At 27.8% G+C, this 18,831-nt stretch overlaps 1 protein-coding gene across 1 annotated transcript in view; it reads right to left on the reverse strand.

Moving 5' to 3' along the window:
• The window catches only part of LOC100201718 (uncharacterized), a 48,245-nt gene that overhangs the window by 10,408 nt on the left and 19,006 nt on the right, over positions 1 to 18,831 (reverse strand). Inside the window, exons 5-12 of the mRNA XM_065807936.1 lie at positions 17,895 to 18,275; positions 15,783 to 17,546; positions 15,499 to 15,666; positions 15,069 to 15,329; positions 7,740 to 7,973; positions 6,370 to 6,846; positions 4,234 to 4,422; positions 3,962 to 4,083 (exon numbers count right to left, since the gene is read on the reverse strand). Coding sequence (XP_065664008.1) covers positions 3,962 to 4,083; positions 4,234 to 4,422; positions 6,370 to 6,846; positions 7,740 to 7,973; positions 15,069 to 15,329; positions 15,499 to 15,666; positions 15,783 to 17,546; positions 17,895 to 18,275 — 3,596 coding nt within the window. The remainder of the gene's footprint in view (positions 1 to 3,961; positions 4,084 to 4,233; positions 4,423 to 6,369; positions 6,847 to 7,739; positions 7,974 to 15,068; positions 15,330 to 15,498; positions 15,667 to 15,782; positions 17,547 to 17,894; positions 18,276 to 18,831) is intronic.

Consider the following 18,831-nt stretch of genomic DNA (forward strand, 5'->3'; position numbering starts at 1 on the left):
ATAAATATTAAGTTTGTTTACATGTACATAAGTAACAACATTTTCAATATAAAAAATCAAATATCAAAATATTTAAGTATATTCAAATACAATGTTTATTTAACATTAGAAGTTTTCTTGAAATTTTGTTATATTTTTATGCTATCTAAACTGAGGACAATAGCCCAATGTAGCCACATAAAAAAATATGATGATGATACCCCAAAAAAGAGTGTATACACATATACTTAAGCGTAAAAAAAGACTTAAGTACATAAATCAACTGAGTTAGGAAATGGGTGTGTAGTATCTGTACATTAAAGTAATTATTATAGGGGAAAATATTTAATTATAAACCAAATTCAACCAAAATTATATTTTATTACTGATACTTTTTCCATTGTTACAATAGAAAAAAAAGAAATAATGTTACCTTTTTTTGTGAACAAAATTCAAGAGGCAACTTTTAGGATTAAAAGAAACAACTTCATACAGTATTGTGAAAAATTTAAGAACCACCAAAAAACAAATCATAATTTATTTTTATTTTTAAATTTTTATTAAATCGAATATATATGGTAAAAAAATAATAATAATAAATTTTAGAAAATAGACAAACAAAATCAAAAATAATAATAATGACAAAAACTTTTAAACAAATAAAAAAAAATGTATTTAAAGTTTTATAGGTAATTTTTATTTAAAAAAAATTGTGAAAAAGTTAAGAACCACAGAACAAAAAACGGTAATCTTTACCTAATACCGCATAATTCTGTCTTGAATTTTTAGGCACTCATTTACATGATTTGGCATTGAGTCTATTAAATTCTCTAAAATATGTTTGGGAAGATTTCCAAATATTGTTGGTAAGATATTACGCAACTCCTCAAGGCTCCTTGGTGCTTTCTTGGCAATCTCTTTATCAAGTCAACTCCAAAGATTTTCAATGCAATTTAGATCTGGGCTATTTAGTCGGCAAGTTAGATACTCAATATTTTTGCTTTTGAGCCATTCAGAGACAATTTTAGCCCTGCAACATGGTGCATTGTCTTGCTGAAAAATAAACAGAACGCTTTGCTCAAGTGCATCAATTGATGGCAACAAGTTGTTATTTAAAATATCCACATAATAAGTAGAGTTGAGTCAACCATCAAATAATTTAAACATACTGAGACCATAACACGTCATGCAGCACCATATTCCAACCAACATGCTACCATGTTTTGTTCTTTAAACGATACAATTGAGATTATATTTTTCTGAAGGCTGTCTGCAAATCATAATTCGGTTTTTTCAATTATCAACCTCGATATTCATTTCATCACTGAACATTACTGTCCTCCATTTTTCTTTAGACAATTCTTTGATGCTTTGGCAAAATTCTTTTCACTTTTTTATATGTTGTTTGGTAAGTTGCAGTTTTAGAACAGCTTTTTTCCATAACATATTGCTAGCTATTAGTTTCCTACGCACAAGTGATGCTGATGCTTGACGCCCATTTGAAAGCTTCTATTCCCTTCTTAATTTAAGCGACAACATGATTCGATTTTTCTTTGCCAACCTGATTAAAAGGCAATCATCATTGGGTGTCGTCAAACACGGTCTTCAAGAACGATAGCAATCAATGTAAGATTTCATCTCTTTGAATCTTTTGATAATTGTTAGCACAGAACTATGTGATCGCTTTAATATTTTTCCAATTTCATGAGCGGTTTTACCTTCCTGGTGAAAATGCACCATTTTTACACGATCTTCATAGGTAATAGATCTTCATAGCTTTTCTGCTCATTTTTTCAAAAGAAAAGAATTTTTTTTTGTTTGAAATTAAATATCTTTTTTTTTAATGCTTTTATTGGTTTTTTGGTAATGACTCAGGTCATTAAATATGTAAATAAAAAAGGCAAAAATAAATTAAAAAAAGATGTTTCCGCCGCATTTAGAACAAAAAATTCTTTGTGGTCCTTAACTTTTTCACACAAAAAATATTTTAAAAAATTAACACATAATATTTAATCTTTACTTTTATAGGTTCTATTAATTAATTTTCAAAAAAAAAAAAAATTTTTTTTTCGCCATGTTCTATTTAACGGGTGATGCGGAAGTTATCGGACAAAATAAAAACGTCAATAACTTATTTATAAATAAAAAACAAACTACAGTTATATTTTTTTTAAATAAAGCATTTATCTTTTAATAAAAATATATTATTTTTTATTTGAAAATACACCACCATCTGCAATTGATCTCAATTTTGCTCTAACGCCTTTCATATGCGACTGTAAAAAGTTTAAATCAATTTCTTGTAGTTTTAGTTTAATGCGATCAATCAAAACTTGCTCTGTTGAATCTTGCCAATCTCCCTCGTAAACCTTCTGTGCCAAATGTCCCAAAAAATTTTCAATTGGTTGTGCTTGAGGTACATTTGGGGGATTGGATTCTTTATCAACGTAATAGACATATTGGTCCATCCAATTTAGAGAATCTTTAGAATAATGAGAACTTGCTAAATCTGGCCAAAATAAATAGTTAAAGTCTCCATGATACTTGTGAATAAATGGAAGAAGTCGTTTTTCTAAACATTCATTAATATAGATTGATGAATTGATCGCTACAGCCTTGGAAGTGCGAAACAATGGCTCGGACATACCATGGTCAGATATGGCTATCCATATTAATAATTTTTTTGGAAATTTCTCTTTTCCTATAAAACAAACACTTTCTGGGCATGTATTTTCGTTGTTTGTGTAGTATCCAGACTTTCCAGGCATGTTGTCCCCTGCAAAACAAAAGTATTTTTTGTCATCGATGACTAGAAGCGATTTTGTGTTATAGAGTTGGTTAACTAGCTTCCTGCTTCTTTTCTTTGCCTTTACTTGTTGTTCTATAGTATATTTTGGAATCTTTTCACGTTTTCTATATTTAATATTCATTTTTTTTAACTGACGACCAATTGTCGATTGATTTACACCGAATTTAATACCTATTTTTCTCTGACTGACCCCTTTTCGATTGTTGACAAGTCTCGTTAATTCGGCTTTCTTTTCTCTAGTCCAGGATGTCGGACGACCAGGGTGCTTTCTATCAGAAAACGATTGAACAGTTTCAAGTCTTTTTAGGTTATCATATATTGTACTTCGAGCAAATCCTTCCTTTTCAAAATGATTTTTTTTTTTTATATTAGGTTTATTTACAAAAAACATTTTCAGTCGCTTTTGAAGAGATTCTTGTTCAGCTGCATTTAACCTCATTTTACCACAAAAACTGATTATTATGCTCAAATAATAATCAGTTTTTGTGATAAAATCAAAGATAAACCCCAAAAACTAATTATTATGCTCAAATAATGAAATTAGGATTTGTCCGATAACTTCCGCATCGCCCGTTAGTATGTTTGATATAAAAAGACTAATTTATTATCTTTAAAATAAAAATTAATTTTATTTGAAAAAAAATATTTTTTTTTTATTTAGTGGTTCTTAACTTTTTCACAATACTGTAAGTCATTTTAATTTTACAGTATTGTGAAAAAATTTTATTGCCCCATTTTTTCTTTACCATAATTTATCAACTAATCTCTTTAGTTAAACCTTATGTAATATATCTATTGATTTTTAAATTTAATTTAACTGTTGGTTATTGTATCTTGCTGTTGACTATTGCTTGATGATGTTTCAAAGTTTATTAAAATCATCAGCTAATAACAGTTGAGATAAAAAAACAAAATGTCTTGGTCTTTGTTCGAAAAGATTGACTTGAATTACAATTTTTTTTTTTTAAATTCATAGTAATATACTTAATATTTTATTGGTAATAATATTTATATTAATTTCATATTACTGATTAATTATATTAGTAAATTATATTATTTATATTAAATTTATAGTACTTAAACTTTTTTTTTCAGTAAAAAATATTCTTCTAAAATTAGAAGTATTATGATGTTTATTCTTTAGTGTGTTTGAAATAAAAACAGCTAACATACCAATTGATCAAATGATTGCTTTTCTCCATCCACAATCACCATTGCCTCTTCGCTTTTAAACGGAACACTTGATTTTTTGGTTCCATACTCAAGTCTCATAACTGGAACAGATTCTTTTTTTTCTATAACATTTCGAAATTCAAATAAAAAAACTAAAAATTCAAATAATCATTAAATGTAATGTTGCGTGTAATATTCATGTATTGTGGAAAATTTATGTTTTATATTTGAATACATTATTATATCTAAAAATTTTTTTTATATAAACTTACCTGGACAGTATGGATTCATACAGATACGAATTTTATGATCAGGCCCACGATGATCACAAGATCTTCCTCCATTCATTGGTATAGGCTGATTGCAATAACGCATATTTGTTTGTAAACCCTCTCCACATGTTTGTGAGCATTCAGACCATCCAGACCATTGTGAATATCCTCCATCTATTTTATGATGATCTGAAAAAATCAATAAAAATATCAGTAAATTAGTATAAAATAAATCATCAATTATAAAGCCAAAAATAAAAAAATGTTGTTATAATGCTAAAACTAATAGTTTTCATGTGCAGATCAACATTACTAAAAGATATATTAACATTACTAAGAGATACACTACTTCAACATTATTCGGAGGTAAAAAAAAACTACTAAAAACTGCTTTAAAAGCTGTTTAAAGCTATTTTGCAGTATTTTATTAAAAAAAAAAATTAAAATAAATTAATGTAGTTAAAAAATAAACAAAAACCTGTTAAGAAACTACATAATATATATAGTTTTGTCATAATTTATGTAGTTATGCCATAATTTATGCTATGATAGTTGTAAGAGAGTAAAACTTTTTAATAACTTTTAAGGACTTTTAGATTAGAAAGCTTTAGATTTAAAATCTTTTGAATTAAGATTTTTAAATTCATTAGTCATTAAAAAAAGTGTTGAAAATATTTTTAGTCATTTTTTATTTATTAAATCTATTTTTTTTATTTTTACTAAAACCAACATTTTAAAATAACTTTAAAAAAATTTTTATTAGCGATATTCATTTGACGCAGTCCACACACTTGTATTAAAGATGTGGCGTAAAAAATGAAAAATGGAAGCTTATTAATTTTACATAACATCAACAAGTATTTTACATCATAATATTATTACTTTTGCTGGCTAGATTTTTAAAATATAAAAAGTTTAAACTAATTTTAAATTGAAAGATTCAAATGGTCTACTTTTCAAACACTATCAATTACCAAGATCAGAAAGCATATAAAAAATCTATAAGTTGTTTAAAAGAAGTGAGATGAATTGAAAAGAGGGACACATATGTGAAGTAAAAAATAGAGAAAACAAATGAAATTATTACACCAGTTGACCAATAATAAAAAAAATGTGAATAACACTCTCTAGCTAAAATAAAACTTGAATTATACAAAAACTCAAGTGGCCTGCTGAAACAAGGATACAAGTGAGAAAATTATAATTATAAAAGCAAAGCTTAATATATGCAAGTTCAAAAATAAAACTTCTCAAAAGATCTGTTATAAGCAATCAAAAAGAGAAGACTTTTTTTATATGACAGGATTTTATTACATTAGATTAAGTCATCAGCAAAAAGAGCTACTTTAGATGTAAGATTGTCAGGAAGATCATTAATGTAGATAAGAAACAAAACACTTTGAGGTACCCCAGAAGTTACTGGAAATGAAGAAGAGTGTAGGCCTTCGAGGATAAATTTAATAAAGCAGTTAGAAGGAAATGATTTGATAATCTAAAAAACTTTCCCAGATACCAGATATATTCGATAATCTCAAAAACTTTCCCAGAACAAAGTTAGTTGTTATTAGCAAAGTCTTTGAGTTGATCAAAGACTCAAAGACTTTGCTAATAACAGAAAGAAGACTGATCGGACAATAGTTAAAGGGGTCAGAATTTTTCCAGAGTTTTTAAAATTGGAAGCACAGATGCTATTCTCCAGCAAGTAGGAAAACAAGATTAAGCAAAGCACTTATTAAATAGTTTAGATTTATATAGATAGAATTGAAGCAAGTTCTGGTTTATACCTAATATTTAATAATTATGTTTTACATTTAACTAAATATAAAAACAAAATTTTTCTTATTATATATAGTTAAATTGTTATTTTATATTTAGTTAAGTTTTTTATTTAATTAAAAAAAAATTATTTAATAAAAAAAAAAATATTTTTTAATTGAACTTTTAAGAAAACAATATTTAGATGATCATTAACATATTTATTAATAAATCGATTACTTGACAGGATTAATAGTATTAAAATATGGTTATTATGGTTGGTTGCTTTATTTATGCTTGCTATATGTTAAAAAATGATTGATGTTTTACTTCAAAAAAGATTGTAACAGAATACAATAAAATAAATTAAAAAAAAGTCACCTAATCTTGAAAATGATCTTCTATCTGCATTATAATCAATTAAAGGATGTTTAACTGCTGCTGATGTTGTCTTTTTTACAGGGATTAGATTAGCTGGAGTTGGCCAAGGATTTAACATTCTTGATTCATAGCTCTTGTGATTCTTTTTTTTCAAAGTTGGTTTTAACCACTCCGGAGGATTATCGGTTTTTGAAGGTTTTACATGAGAAGAATATTGAGGAGGACTGATAAATAATGCTGGCTGTGGTTTATATAAAACTGGATCAGTATGTGGAACAGGTTCCACAGACTGGCTATGAAGAATTGATGGGAGTGTATACTGTGAAGAAGTCATATATTGTGAAGGAGCAATATATTGTGGAGAACTAATGTATTGTGGAGGAGCAACATATTGTGGTGGAGCAATATATTGAGGTGGAGCCAAATATTGTGAAGGAGTATATTGATATACATTAGAGGGTCCTGTTGAATCTTGGTCTATAGGAAATAAAAAAAATTAGTATAAATGATAAATATCTTTATTATAAATATAATATAAATTCTAAATTTTAAATTTAAAAAACTTTAAATAAAAATGAATGAAATCAAATTTTCTTAAATTACATTATCTTTGAAAATTAAATTGTAATACTTCAATAATTTGTTTTAAATAAATTTTTTTTTTGAATGAAAAAAAAATTCTTAAAATGAAATTAAATTTTATATTATTTTATTATAATATTAATGTTTTCATTAATTTAAAAAAAATAACAAAAAAAAGAAAAAAATTAAATGCCCTTTTCACTGTTTAATGAGCAGTTTGACTTCATTTAAATTGTTTAAAAAAGTATTCATGCTTATTTTAAACCATATAATATTTAATTTCAGTCCTAATAAAAAATAAGACACTTATTTAAGTTAGCTTTTCAAAAATATTAGCCTAAAAAGAAAACAATTGTATATATAATCAATTAAAAATCAATTTCAAAAAAAGGGGTAAAAGGTTGTCAATAAGGAAAACATTGTTACTAGGGAAATTATTGCAACAAAGGAAAACATTGTTATTAACATGCCTTAAACACTAACACATGTTTGTTAACACAAGTTTCTTTTAAGACTAAATTTCTTTATAAATATATATAAAACTATGATTTATATTTATTTATATACATTACACATTTACATATAATTTAATAATTTATTCTTATATTTAAAATATAAATAGTTACAGCAAATTAATTATTTTTTATTTGGTGATGTCAAACACTATAAAAATGTGACTCATTAAAGAATAATTCTTTGATTCCACCTTATTTTTGCTTAACAATATAAAATTTAGATTTCAATCTTTTAAAACAAAAACTATAAACTTAAATAACCAAAACATTTACTATTTTTTGCTCCACAAATCATTTCAACATCTTGCTTGTCAGAAAAGGTATTATACAAACTAACTTCTCCAAGAGCCATATGAGTAACTTTGAAATGTGGTCCTTTATTTGGTCGACCAAAGAACATACGTGTTGCTCGATCCGTTTTATGACAACTCTGGCAATTTTCGCAATCACTTGGTGTATGTGAGTTAGATTTATCAAATAAAGCACAGTTTATGTAAAGAAACAAACCTATACAAGAAAATAACTTATCAAATAAGGCACAGCTTATGTAAAGACGCAAACCTAAAGAAACAAAAAACTTATGAACATTTATATAAACTTTTGTATATTTATAAACACAGAGTTTTCTGCAGAATTTCTAATGAAGTAGATATTGTTTTAAAATACTTGAAACAAGGAAAAAAGAAACTTTTGCTAAAAACACATAGCCTTATGTTTCAAAATATGTTTCAAAATATAACTTAAAAAAAAAATAGAAAATGCTATTTACAGCTTTTAATGTCAAGAGAAAAATCTATAATTTGATGTCAAAAAATGCGCCCTACTCTCATCAGCTTTTTAAAACTTTGTTCTAAAAATGTTCTAAAAATTTAGCATTTAGTGTTAATCAGCTGCTAAGCTAGTTTCATTTTTAAGTATTTCACATGATTGTGTAACTAACAATTGAGAGGGTAAAGTTTACTTTTTTTCTTTAATTTTCAAATTTTTTTTTTTTTTAATCCTTATCTATTATTTACTTAAGCAAATTAGTCATTTTAAAGTTTTGTAACTGGCAAAAATTTTGTAAACAATAATTAAAAAGTTATGTTGTGTAGCTGATTAACAACATTAACTTATACTTCAAAAATTGTGTTTATTTTTTTCTTAATTCAACACTATTAGATGTTTTTTTCATACTTGAAGACAAAAAAAATGATTAGAAACTTTATTTATATACATAATAATTAACAAAATACAACATAATTTTTCCAGGAATCAGTTGGTTGTTCATACAATCAAAATAAAAAAGGTTTCGAAACGAAAAGCTCCAAATAAGTAAATATATAAAAAGAAGTAAAAGAAACTGAAAAAGAAATATAAAGTAAAAAAATGTTATTCATAATGGACAAATACGGAAGCAAGATTTTTCAAAAATTAAAACTGAAAGAATAAAAACTACTGAAACAATTAAAGAAAATCAAAATCAAAAGAAAAATTTTCTGAAACCAAATTGTCTTCATTTAAAAAAAGTTCGAGTTAAAGGATTGTAGATTTTAAAACTAAACTATCTTCATTCAAAAAATTAGGCATTCAATATCTTATGTGAACTATTTTTATTATTTCTATATGTAAGATAAAATATTTTTAATGTAAAATATAAATTTACATTTAGTGGATAGTTGTATACTTAACATAATGATTTTCTATAAAAACATATTTTTGACCTGAAGTAAAAAATATGTTTTTATAGAAAATCTTTATTATATTTTATATTATTATTATTATATTTTATATTATTATAATATTTATTTTTTATTATTATACTTTATTATATTTGAAAATTTTTAGCATTAAAATTTGTATGAAACAAATGTTTTTGAAGCAAAAAAGTTGTAAAAAGTACTTCTAGAGGAAAGTTACTTTAAATTTACAATGTACCTATGTGCGTAATTTACAATGTATGTAATTTAAAATGTACATAATGTACATATGTATGTAAATGCAAGTATCAAACCAAAATATTTATTCAAATAAAAAATAAAAAGAATAAAGAAAATGTCATGAATGAGAGCAATTGTGGTAGCCAAATGAAAGCAAAATTTTAAATAACTGATGAGGAATGAACCTATAACAAAAAAAGTACATTAGAAATAAAAACTATGGATGCTGCTTAGCTCTATCAGACAAGCAAGAAAAATTGAATTCAAAAAAGAAGTTTTTCCCATAGATAAAAATATTTTGAAGCTTATTTGAACTTCTAAATTAAGTTTTATGCAAAGTCTCTGAGCAAAAACATTTATTCAAAGTTTAATAAAGTCATTTTTTCCCAAGTGTTTTAGTTCAAAAGTTAGTTCTTTAGTTAATTTCTGTGACATGTTTCTGAAAGCAAAAAAATCTTTGAAAAAGCTGGCTACTATCAAGACATTCTATATGAAGTTTATAAAGCAAGATAGCGAATAACGAATGACTTGAAAGATTGCAATTTATATGAATCAGGAAAACAAGATGAAGGGAGCAAATTCAAAGGACTGATGTTTGAGGAAAAAAAACTAGACAAATAAAAATTTTTGGAGCACTTAGGAACGCTCATAGTAAAAAGATGAGACCAAGTTGAATGATGAGTAACAGGAGAATGAATTTTAATAGATAGCATAGATAGTAGATTGTTAGCTCTTTAGAGAAGCGCGCATCATAGCACTTATAGAAAATAAAAAGAGAAGCAGCATTACAAAAATGTGACAATGGTTGAAAGTTGGTTGCAAGAACAGATTCATTGTAAACTATATTTACAATGCATTTTGCACCTTGTCTAAAAGAGAAAAGACATCATTTCAAGATTGGCTACAGATATGTCTACAGTATTCCACACAAAGACAGATTTGAGATTTATAGAGATATAGGATAAAATCCGGACTAAGAAAGTGGCAAGCACAATAAAAAGAGACAAACTTAGCAGATGCTAATTTTGCAATGGATTTGATATATGGTTAGAAAGAAAGATTGGAAGTAAGAGAAGAAGAAGGGTAGATGACTCATCAAATGCATTACAGTTCATAAATATAGAAAGATCTAGATTATTGCAATAACAATTAGCTAAAAAAAATAGAGTTTCATCTGTTAAAATTCACTACCCACTGAGAGCCCCATGTTGTAGCAGAAGTAAGATTCTTTTCAAGCTCAAATCCTTTCTCCAAGCAATCAAAGAGAGTTGGCTTCTTATTAAGACAAGAATAAATGGTAGTATCATTAGCAAACAATGCCACCTCAGGTATAAGAATTTCAAGGAGATTATCAATGTAAATTTAAAAAAGTTTAGGGCCGAGGATAAAACCTTAAGGAACCCCTTGAAGTTACAGGATATGAAGAAGAATGCTGTCCATCAAGGACAACATTTATACTATGATTAGAAAAGAAGGATTCAATAGTCTTAAAAAAGTTACCTGATACACCGTAAGAAGAGAGTTTACGAAGAAGACCAGCATGCCAAACTTTATCAAAGGCTTTAAAGATGTTGAGAGCAATAGCCCTGGCATCTTCACATCTATCTAATTTACAATAAAACCTAACAGTTATTATTGTTAACAAATCAGCAGTAGAATAAGAAGATCAAAATCCATATTAATGACCAGAAAGCAAATTATTAGATTTAAGATTATAGAAAGAAAATAGGATGCCAACAGATGCCACTTTCCTGCAGACTGGGAAACAAGACTCTGATAAACACTTGTTAAACAGTTTTAAAAGCATTGACTACAGCTCTGGAAAACACTTCTGCAAGATTATAACAGGTATGTTGTCAGGACCACAAGATGTAACAGAGTCTAAGCAGAAAACCACTTTAGATGCAGAAGATGCTGGAGTCATACAAATGTCAAGCAATGGATCAATCTGTTTGTTGGGTATATCAGGATGTGATTAGTGGAATCAAGTAATCAGATTGATGAAAAGTTCTTAGCAAACAATTCAGCTTTGTCTTTAGGTGAGGTAACAAAATCTGAACCAAGCTTTTACGATAGCTGTAAGAGGTATAATGATAGGGGGATTCTAATGATAAAGAAGAATGAGATAATAGTTTTAAAGATATCAAACAGTGATCAGAAGCACCTAAGGGTGAATGTAGAGAAACTGAGCACTGACTAGGATCAGAAACAAGACATAAGTTGAGTAGAGAAGGTAAATAATTTGAATTATCTGGAAAGGAAGTTGGAAAGTTGACTATTTGTGTTTAAGATTAAGAAAGTAAAAAGTTGTGAGTCTTAATACCCGCATCATCACTGACACTAGAACCAAGTGTAATTCGCTCAGTGTAATGGGCATTAAAATCACCAGCAACAACGATATTGGCTTTGTCAATTAAATTAGAAATAACATTGAAAAGAGCGCAGTCTTAAAATGAAGGAGAGCAGTATAGAACAAAGAGAAAGACAACAAAATGAGGTGGTGCTAAGCAAAAGCATATAAAATAATAGTCTGTGGATTCAAACCTAGTTTCCCGACAATTCAGTGAATTCTTATGCATGTAAATGCCCTGGCCGAGCATGTAACTATTGGAGTCTTTACAAATTAAAGGAAGACAACCATCAACACTAAGATCACAAAATGAGACATCTGAACTCAAATTAGTCTCACAAAGAGCAAATAGGTCCGGTGAACTCCGCAAAAGAAAAGATTCAACAGAAGAAAAGTGAATATTAGTGAATGATAGATTTAGAGTACTTGGTGATGAGGATGGTTTTTTGTGTTTTATAATTTTTGATACTTTAGCCATTTATTAAATTGGCTAAAGAACTTGACTCAAAGTACAGGTAGTACTCAGTACATTATTTAATAGTCCAAGCAATCACCTCTTTAACAAGTAACCTAGCTCCTGGCTCAAAAATAAGCCAGGGGCAAATGTGCTATTTATGACTGCTTCTATTAAGTAATAATTTTCAAATAAATAAAAATCTTTTTAAAACTTTTAAACAACATGTTTAATTAATAACAATTGAATCTTTGTTTTTTAAAAAGGCGGATTTGCTCAAAACCCATTTTTTTAGAAAACTAAAAAAAACTTATAATACCTTTTTCTAATAAATATACAGGACTTTTGTAATTTATTTCAAAAATATGCATGCAAGATTAACATCTTAGTGCACTTTGATAATTTATATAACTTTTTGTTAGTTAAAAATTAATGTTTAAAATTTCAAAAAGTTTGCACTTTTAAAAAAAAATTGAAATTTTCAGGAAGGAAAATAAATTAAAACTCTTTTAGAAACACAACTTTAAAACTTAAAAACAATGTTTAATATAAAAAATCAATGTAATACATAAATATAAGGTAACGACTAAAATTGCTGTCAATAAGCATCAAGTTCAAGCTTTTTGTTTTGAGTCTTCCTTAGCACCATCAAGGAAATCTTTACATTTAGTAGTTGACCAGAAGCTTGTTACATAACTCATTAAATTCTTCAGAAATAAATTCTTCTGAAATAAATTCTTTTAATTTAGTAATGTCTTCCACCTTCACCTCTTTTCCACCACTTTTTTTAAGCGTAACCTTCCCACTTGGGTGAGCCAAACTATTTACTTGTGGTACAGTCCCAGTATGTTTAGCCATAAAAAATGTATGTCCAACCAAATCATTTATATTGGTGAATGCCTTGATGAAAGCATTTTTATCATGGTCATATACAAAATGAAATAGGTTACAAATAGAAAAATGAACCTTTCTTTCTTTTGCAGTATTTTTACCTTAAGTTTCTACAGAAACACAAGACTTTTTGTCATGTTTGGTGCTCTAATTCCATTGCACCTACTAATTCTTTCACAGTAAACTTTCTTGAGCTGGGGCAAATACTTAGACTAACATAGTCTAAGGAATTGCTGGCTTATACTTAGGATTAGAGCAGGAATACTAGATATAAGTAAGGTATAAGCTAGGTATAAACTAAAAAAAGTAGGCTCAGGTTTTTTGAATTATGCTATGATATAACATTTTGAAATAATCAACATTCATTTAATGCAAACATTTATTCAAAATGATCTAATGGAGAAAAATAAACTATAAAGATCATACTATAGTTTAGTGGAGTAATGAGAGTATCAAAAAAGAAATTTTATCACAAGGTTTAAAAAAAATTTAAACAAATTATGTAAAGATCTCACTTTTTATTCAGCAATAAAAAAAGAAAAGAAAAGATATATGGTGAAGACCTCACTTTATTCAACAATAAAAAAAGAAAAGAAGAGATATATGGTAAAGACCTCACTTTATTCAACAATAAAAAAAGAAAAATTAAAAAAACAAACAGTTTATTGCATTTAGTTCTTTAAATTGAAGTTTTAAATGATGTATTGAAAAATTGAACTTTGCCTGCAAGTAAACTCAGGGTATATAAACATTTTTTTGGCTACATTAAAATTTTGTTAGTTTTAACAATAGATACTATATTTACATTTTTATAAAATAAGTAATTACCAAAAATTTCACAAACAATTATATAAAGGGTGTGAAGTAATAAAGAAAATATCTTAGGAAATAGAATAAAAGGTAAGATATAATCAAAAAATTATACTGTTAAAGTAATGTTGCATGATTTTAATTGTGTATTAAGTGAAGGTTTTCCTATTTCAATACAGATCCCTCCTTAACTTCAAGCTCATAATAAAGTCAATAATAGAAAAAAAAAGCAAGATTTGTTGATCTTTTAAGATCTATTAAGTCTAATTAAATAAAACTTATAAAGTTATATGAATCAGGGATGCGGAGTCCTAAAAGGACTGCGGCTTTATATCTCTACTTTTTCCGAGTCTGTAGTGTCCGGAAGCTTTAAACATGTTTGTTGACTTATTATCTGCTATAATAAAAAAAATTCATGAGATTTAATGACTTTAAACTTATTGTTTTTAAGCCCGGAGTCCCGGAGTTTTTGCCCCCATTATACCTAAGGACGCTGGGCTTAAAAAACGATTGTTACTCTAACCTAAAAGTCTTAACTTTTTTTCATATTAGTAGTCCATAAACTTATTTATATTTTTAGAGCTCCTGGATACCAAAAGCTAGGATAATGTAATCTTTTTGTGACTTTCAAATCCGGAGTCCTTTTTGGAACTCCGCATCCCTGATATGAATACAAATGAAACATAATTACTTTTATTGTTTCTTTCATAAAAGCAAAATAACTTGCAACAAAGCAAATATCAGAAATAAATTACAAGATCATAAAATATTTTCAAAAGTTCTTTACTATATCAAATACAAGGTGTCTCTTGTAAATCACTCTACTTTGTTAAATAACTGTTTTAAACTTTTAAAGGTTTTTTAATAATTGCTAGTTTTTTTCCTAAAAGCTATATTTACTAAATTTTAGGCAACGTATAAATTTTAAAGCCTAACAAGCTTTATTAAAATCTGAGGTTATCGATTTGGGACTTTAGTCCATTTGTTCTGCTATCAGCCAATAACAAATTAAAATTAATTAATGCAAAAATTATAAACAGAATATTAGACCTTTTGGAAACTTTGAAAAAAAAGTCAATTTATAAAAAAAAAAAAACAGTGAAATAAAGAAAAAGAAAAATAAGATTTCAAAAGAAAACCTCTGTTAACACTCTTTTACTTTATTGAACATTAATTACCTTTATCATTTCTCCATGTAAGTGTCAGAGATATCCATTTTTCAATGTAGGGTTCTAATATTTTTCGAAGACACCAAACAGTATCTCTTGTGGATACCATTGCTTCAATTCTACCATCCTGAACAAATATACTTATTCCTCTTGAATCTGTGCTTGTTGCACCTGAATCCAATAAAAATAGTTTTGTTTTATTAAAAACACTATCTCTGTAAACTTTGACTGTCATTTGGATTGTAAAACCAGTTTCACACACTTCTGGATCTAGAAATAAATTAATCATTCCATTCAACAGAAAAGTGGTTCAATAGAATTCGACAGAATTATTAAAGCTTTAAAAAACACCTACACCAAAAAAGTCAACTTTCTTGTATTTTAATAAACACATTTTAATTATTATATATTTATTCCATCTCCCTAAAAACAAACTTACCACTAAAACATTCTCCTTGATAGTCACCAGCATCAAGGTATCCATGAATGCCATCTAATATTGCGTGACCATTATGTATTGACACTCCTCCGTAAATATGAAGACTAGGACCAAAATCTCCTTCAATTAAATTTTTTGATATTTTTGTTAGACTCCAGTGTGCAAATGCTATTGACAATAAAATAAAATGCTAAACACAATTAAATAAACTAAAACAAACAATCTACAGAAAAAAATGTTTTTTTTTACATAGAAATGAAAATATCATTTAAAATAAATTTAACCTTGCTCCTCTCGTATTCGTGGAATCGTTAACTGTGTTTTTTTTAGAAGTTCTTTTTTTTTTAATTCATCGCTTTTAGAAGTATCAATGGGTTGCACTTTTCTTTTCTCGCTATTTGTTGAACCTTTTTCTAAAATGGCTAACAACTGTTTTACATCATTTATGTTGTTTAAGTTAATTTCTTTTCTTTCTTTGGGATTATCTTTGTTGTACAAAAGTGCTTTTTGGATTAATTTCTTTTTACCTGAAAAAGAAGGGTGATTTGTTTTCTTCACAGCAGTTCTATATGGTTGAGTAGATTTAGACTTTGTCAAATATTCTGTAGGTCTATACGATTGTTTTGGTCTTAATGTTGGAGCTACACTACTGTGTTTCACATGCGTTTCCATTGGTTTCTTTGTTGGAATCGGAACATTCTTTTTTAGCTTTTCAGTGTCTTCTTGATTGTGAACTTCCGGTGGTTTTTTAAAATCTACAACTTCCTTTTTTTCCTCTTTGTGATCATCCAACTGTTTTGATACAACCTCTACACTAAACATATTAGATTTCACTGTAGTTGCAGGATTTGGCAGTGTTGGAGGACTAGAAACTTGAGGAACAATATTGACTGATATTTTTCCACCTTTCACAACGCCTTCGTGAATTTCAACACCCGGACCAATCTCAGCATTATCTTGTACAATAACTCCTTTATCAATGGTCCCACCATTAATTATTCCAGACTTAACAATCCCACCACGCAATATTCCTGATAACATTGTCCCACCTTCTAAAACTCCACTCTCAATAACGCCTCCTTTCATAACCCCACCACTGATGGTACCATTTTTCAGGACACCTCCATCCATTTCTCCTGCAACTAACCTTCCACCAAGTATAGTCCCTCCCTTGAAGATTCCTCCTTCAATAACACCATCAACTAAAGTACCACCATCTATGATACCACCTTTTACAGTTCCACCTTCTATTAGCCCAGACTTGATATCACCACCAAGAATTAAACCACCCTTGATTTTTCCTCCTTCAACAACTCCATTCTTTACAACACCATCTATCATTAACCCATTTTTAAATGTTCCTCCCTCGATTTTTCCTCCCTGAATTTCTCCACCAGAAAAGTCTCCCCCAGAAATCACACCTCCAATAACATTTCCTCCGCGCACATTTCCACCAATAACTTTTCCTCCATTTATTCTAAGTGGTGTTTCTACTCCAGGGGCATTAAACTTTATAGTTGCAGGATTAGTTGGTAAATCAGGAGAAGGATTTACTAATTTAACAGACGGATCATTAAACATTGACTGAGCAGTGTAAGGAGAAGTAGCTTCTTTATGAACACTTTCATGAGAACCAGAATGGAGTTCTGATTTAATTAGTTCTAATAATGGTGATGATATTGGCAATTGCTTTTGATTAGAAAATGTGGTAACACCCTTAGTCATTCTATTTGCATCATCTTGTTTTTCTGAAGATTGAGAATTTTTTAAATTACCTAAATTTATAAACTTACTAATATTTGCAAACTCTGATGGTGAACCGGCATAACTATTCTCTAAAACGTTTAAAAAGTGAGCTTTTTCATTATCACTTTTTCCAATACCATTATGAAGAGCAGTAAAAAGTTTAATTCTTTCATTTCTTTTTAATTCTTCTTCTTTTATAGCATTTTCTCTTAATAAAGCTTCTATTTTTTTTGCTGTAAGCAGCGTCGCATCATCCTCAGAATCAGACTTCAAAGAAGAAGAGCCTTCAGCTTTTTTCTCCCCTATTTATATATAAACATTGTAAATGAATAAATAAAAAAAAACCAGAATGTTAATCAAAAATAATTTTGATTTTATTAATAAAAAAAATTCAAAACTATTTAAGCAAGTCTTTAAAAAATTAAAAGATGTTCTACAGCATTTCTGAAAAAGCAAAAAAAACTAAACGATGTTTTATCCTATTTCAAAAAAAGCATATAAAATTCAAGGATGCTCTACATCATTTCTAGAAAACATATCACAGTGTTTTTAGCTTAAACTAAAAACACTTTTTCTGTGCAAAAACTGATTAGATATGTGTAGGCATTTTTTTTGAAGAAATTCAACATTAAAGAAAATATCTTTTTAACCTTCATCATTTAGATAAGCTTTAGCTTGCTCTGTAAAGATATCTAACGCCTCTTGTGTGTTCCAATCTCCCCCTTTTTCTTTTGAGGCAGATTCAGGAATGTGTAGAATTATTTTTACTTTTTGAGGATCATCATCCATTTTCACATTATCATCTTTGATATCTTGTGACAGATCATTTATGTTTCCTGAAGAAAAATGTGATGAAAGAAGTTTTGCAGAGCTAGGTTGGTTAAAAAAATCCACAGTGGTTTTAGCATCTTGCAGGGCAATTTCATTTTTAATTGCATCAAAGCCTTTCAAGTCAGAATCTTCTACAGCGTGTTTTAACTCCTCATTGTTAAGTTCATCTTGCAAGTCATTGCTTTTTTTAGGAACATTACCTAACAAGAAATGATAAATTTTTTGATTCATTGCAACCAAATAACATTTTTATAAAATATTTATTCAAGAACAATGATGCAGAAGAAACAAAACAAAAAATGAATAAATAATCATAATAAACAACATTAATTAAAAAAATGAAACCAAAAGAGAAATTATATAGGGCATTTCCATTTCTGTGCGTGATTTTTTCCTTTTCACCAGATTTATACTGGTTGGGCTGGGACTTGAAGCAATATCCATACAATTATGATTATCTTAAAGAATAGCTATAACAAAAATATCTTTATCGCGTATTTTGTGCGATTATGTTGCAACAAGTTTGAAAAATATATACTGGTTTTCTAAAAGCCATACTCTGGCTAGAAAAATTTAATGACCGCTACTTCACATAAAAAATATATTATATATGATTTATAATGATATAATCTTTCAAATTAACTGCATGATATATACAAATTTGCAACTTCTGTGCATGACTTACATGCGTGATCTTATGTGAACTGCATTTAAAGGATTGCTATGACTCTATAAACCCTGTATCTTTTGAAAAAT

Source organism: Hydra vulgaris, chromosome 10 (genome assembly GCF_038396675.1).
Source record: "Hydra vulgaris chromosome 10, alternate assembly HydraT2T_AEP".
Lineage (NCBI taxonomy): Eukaryota > Metazoa > Cnidaria > Hydrozoa > Anthoathecata > Hydridae > Hydra > Hydra vulgaris.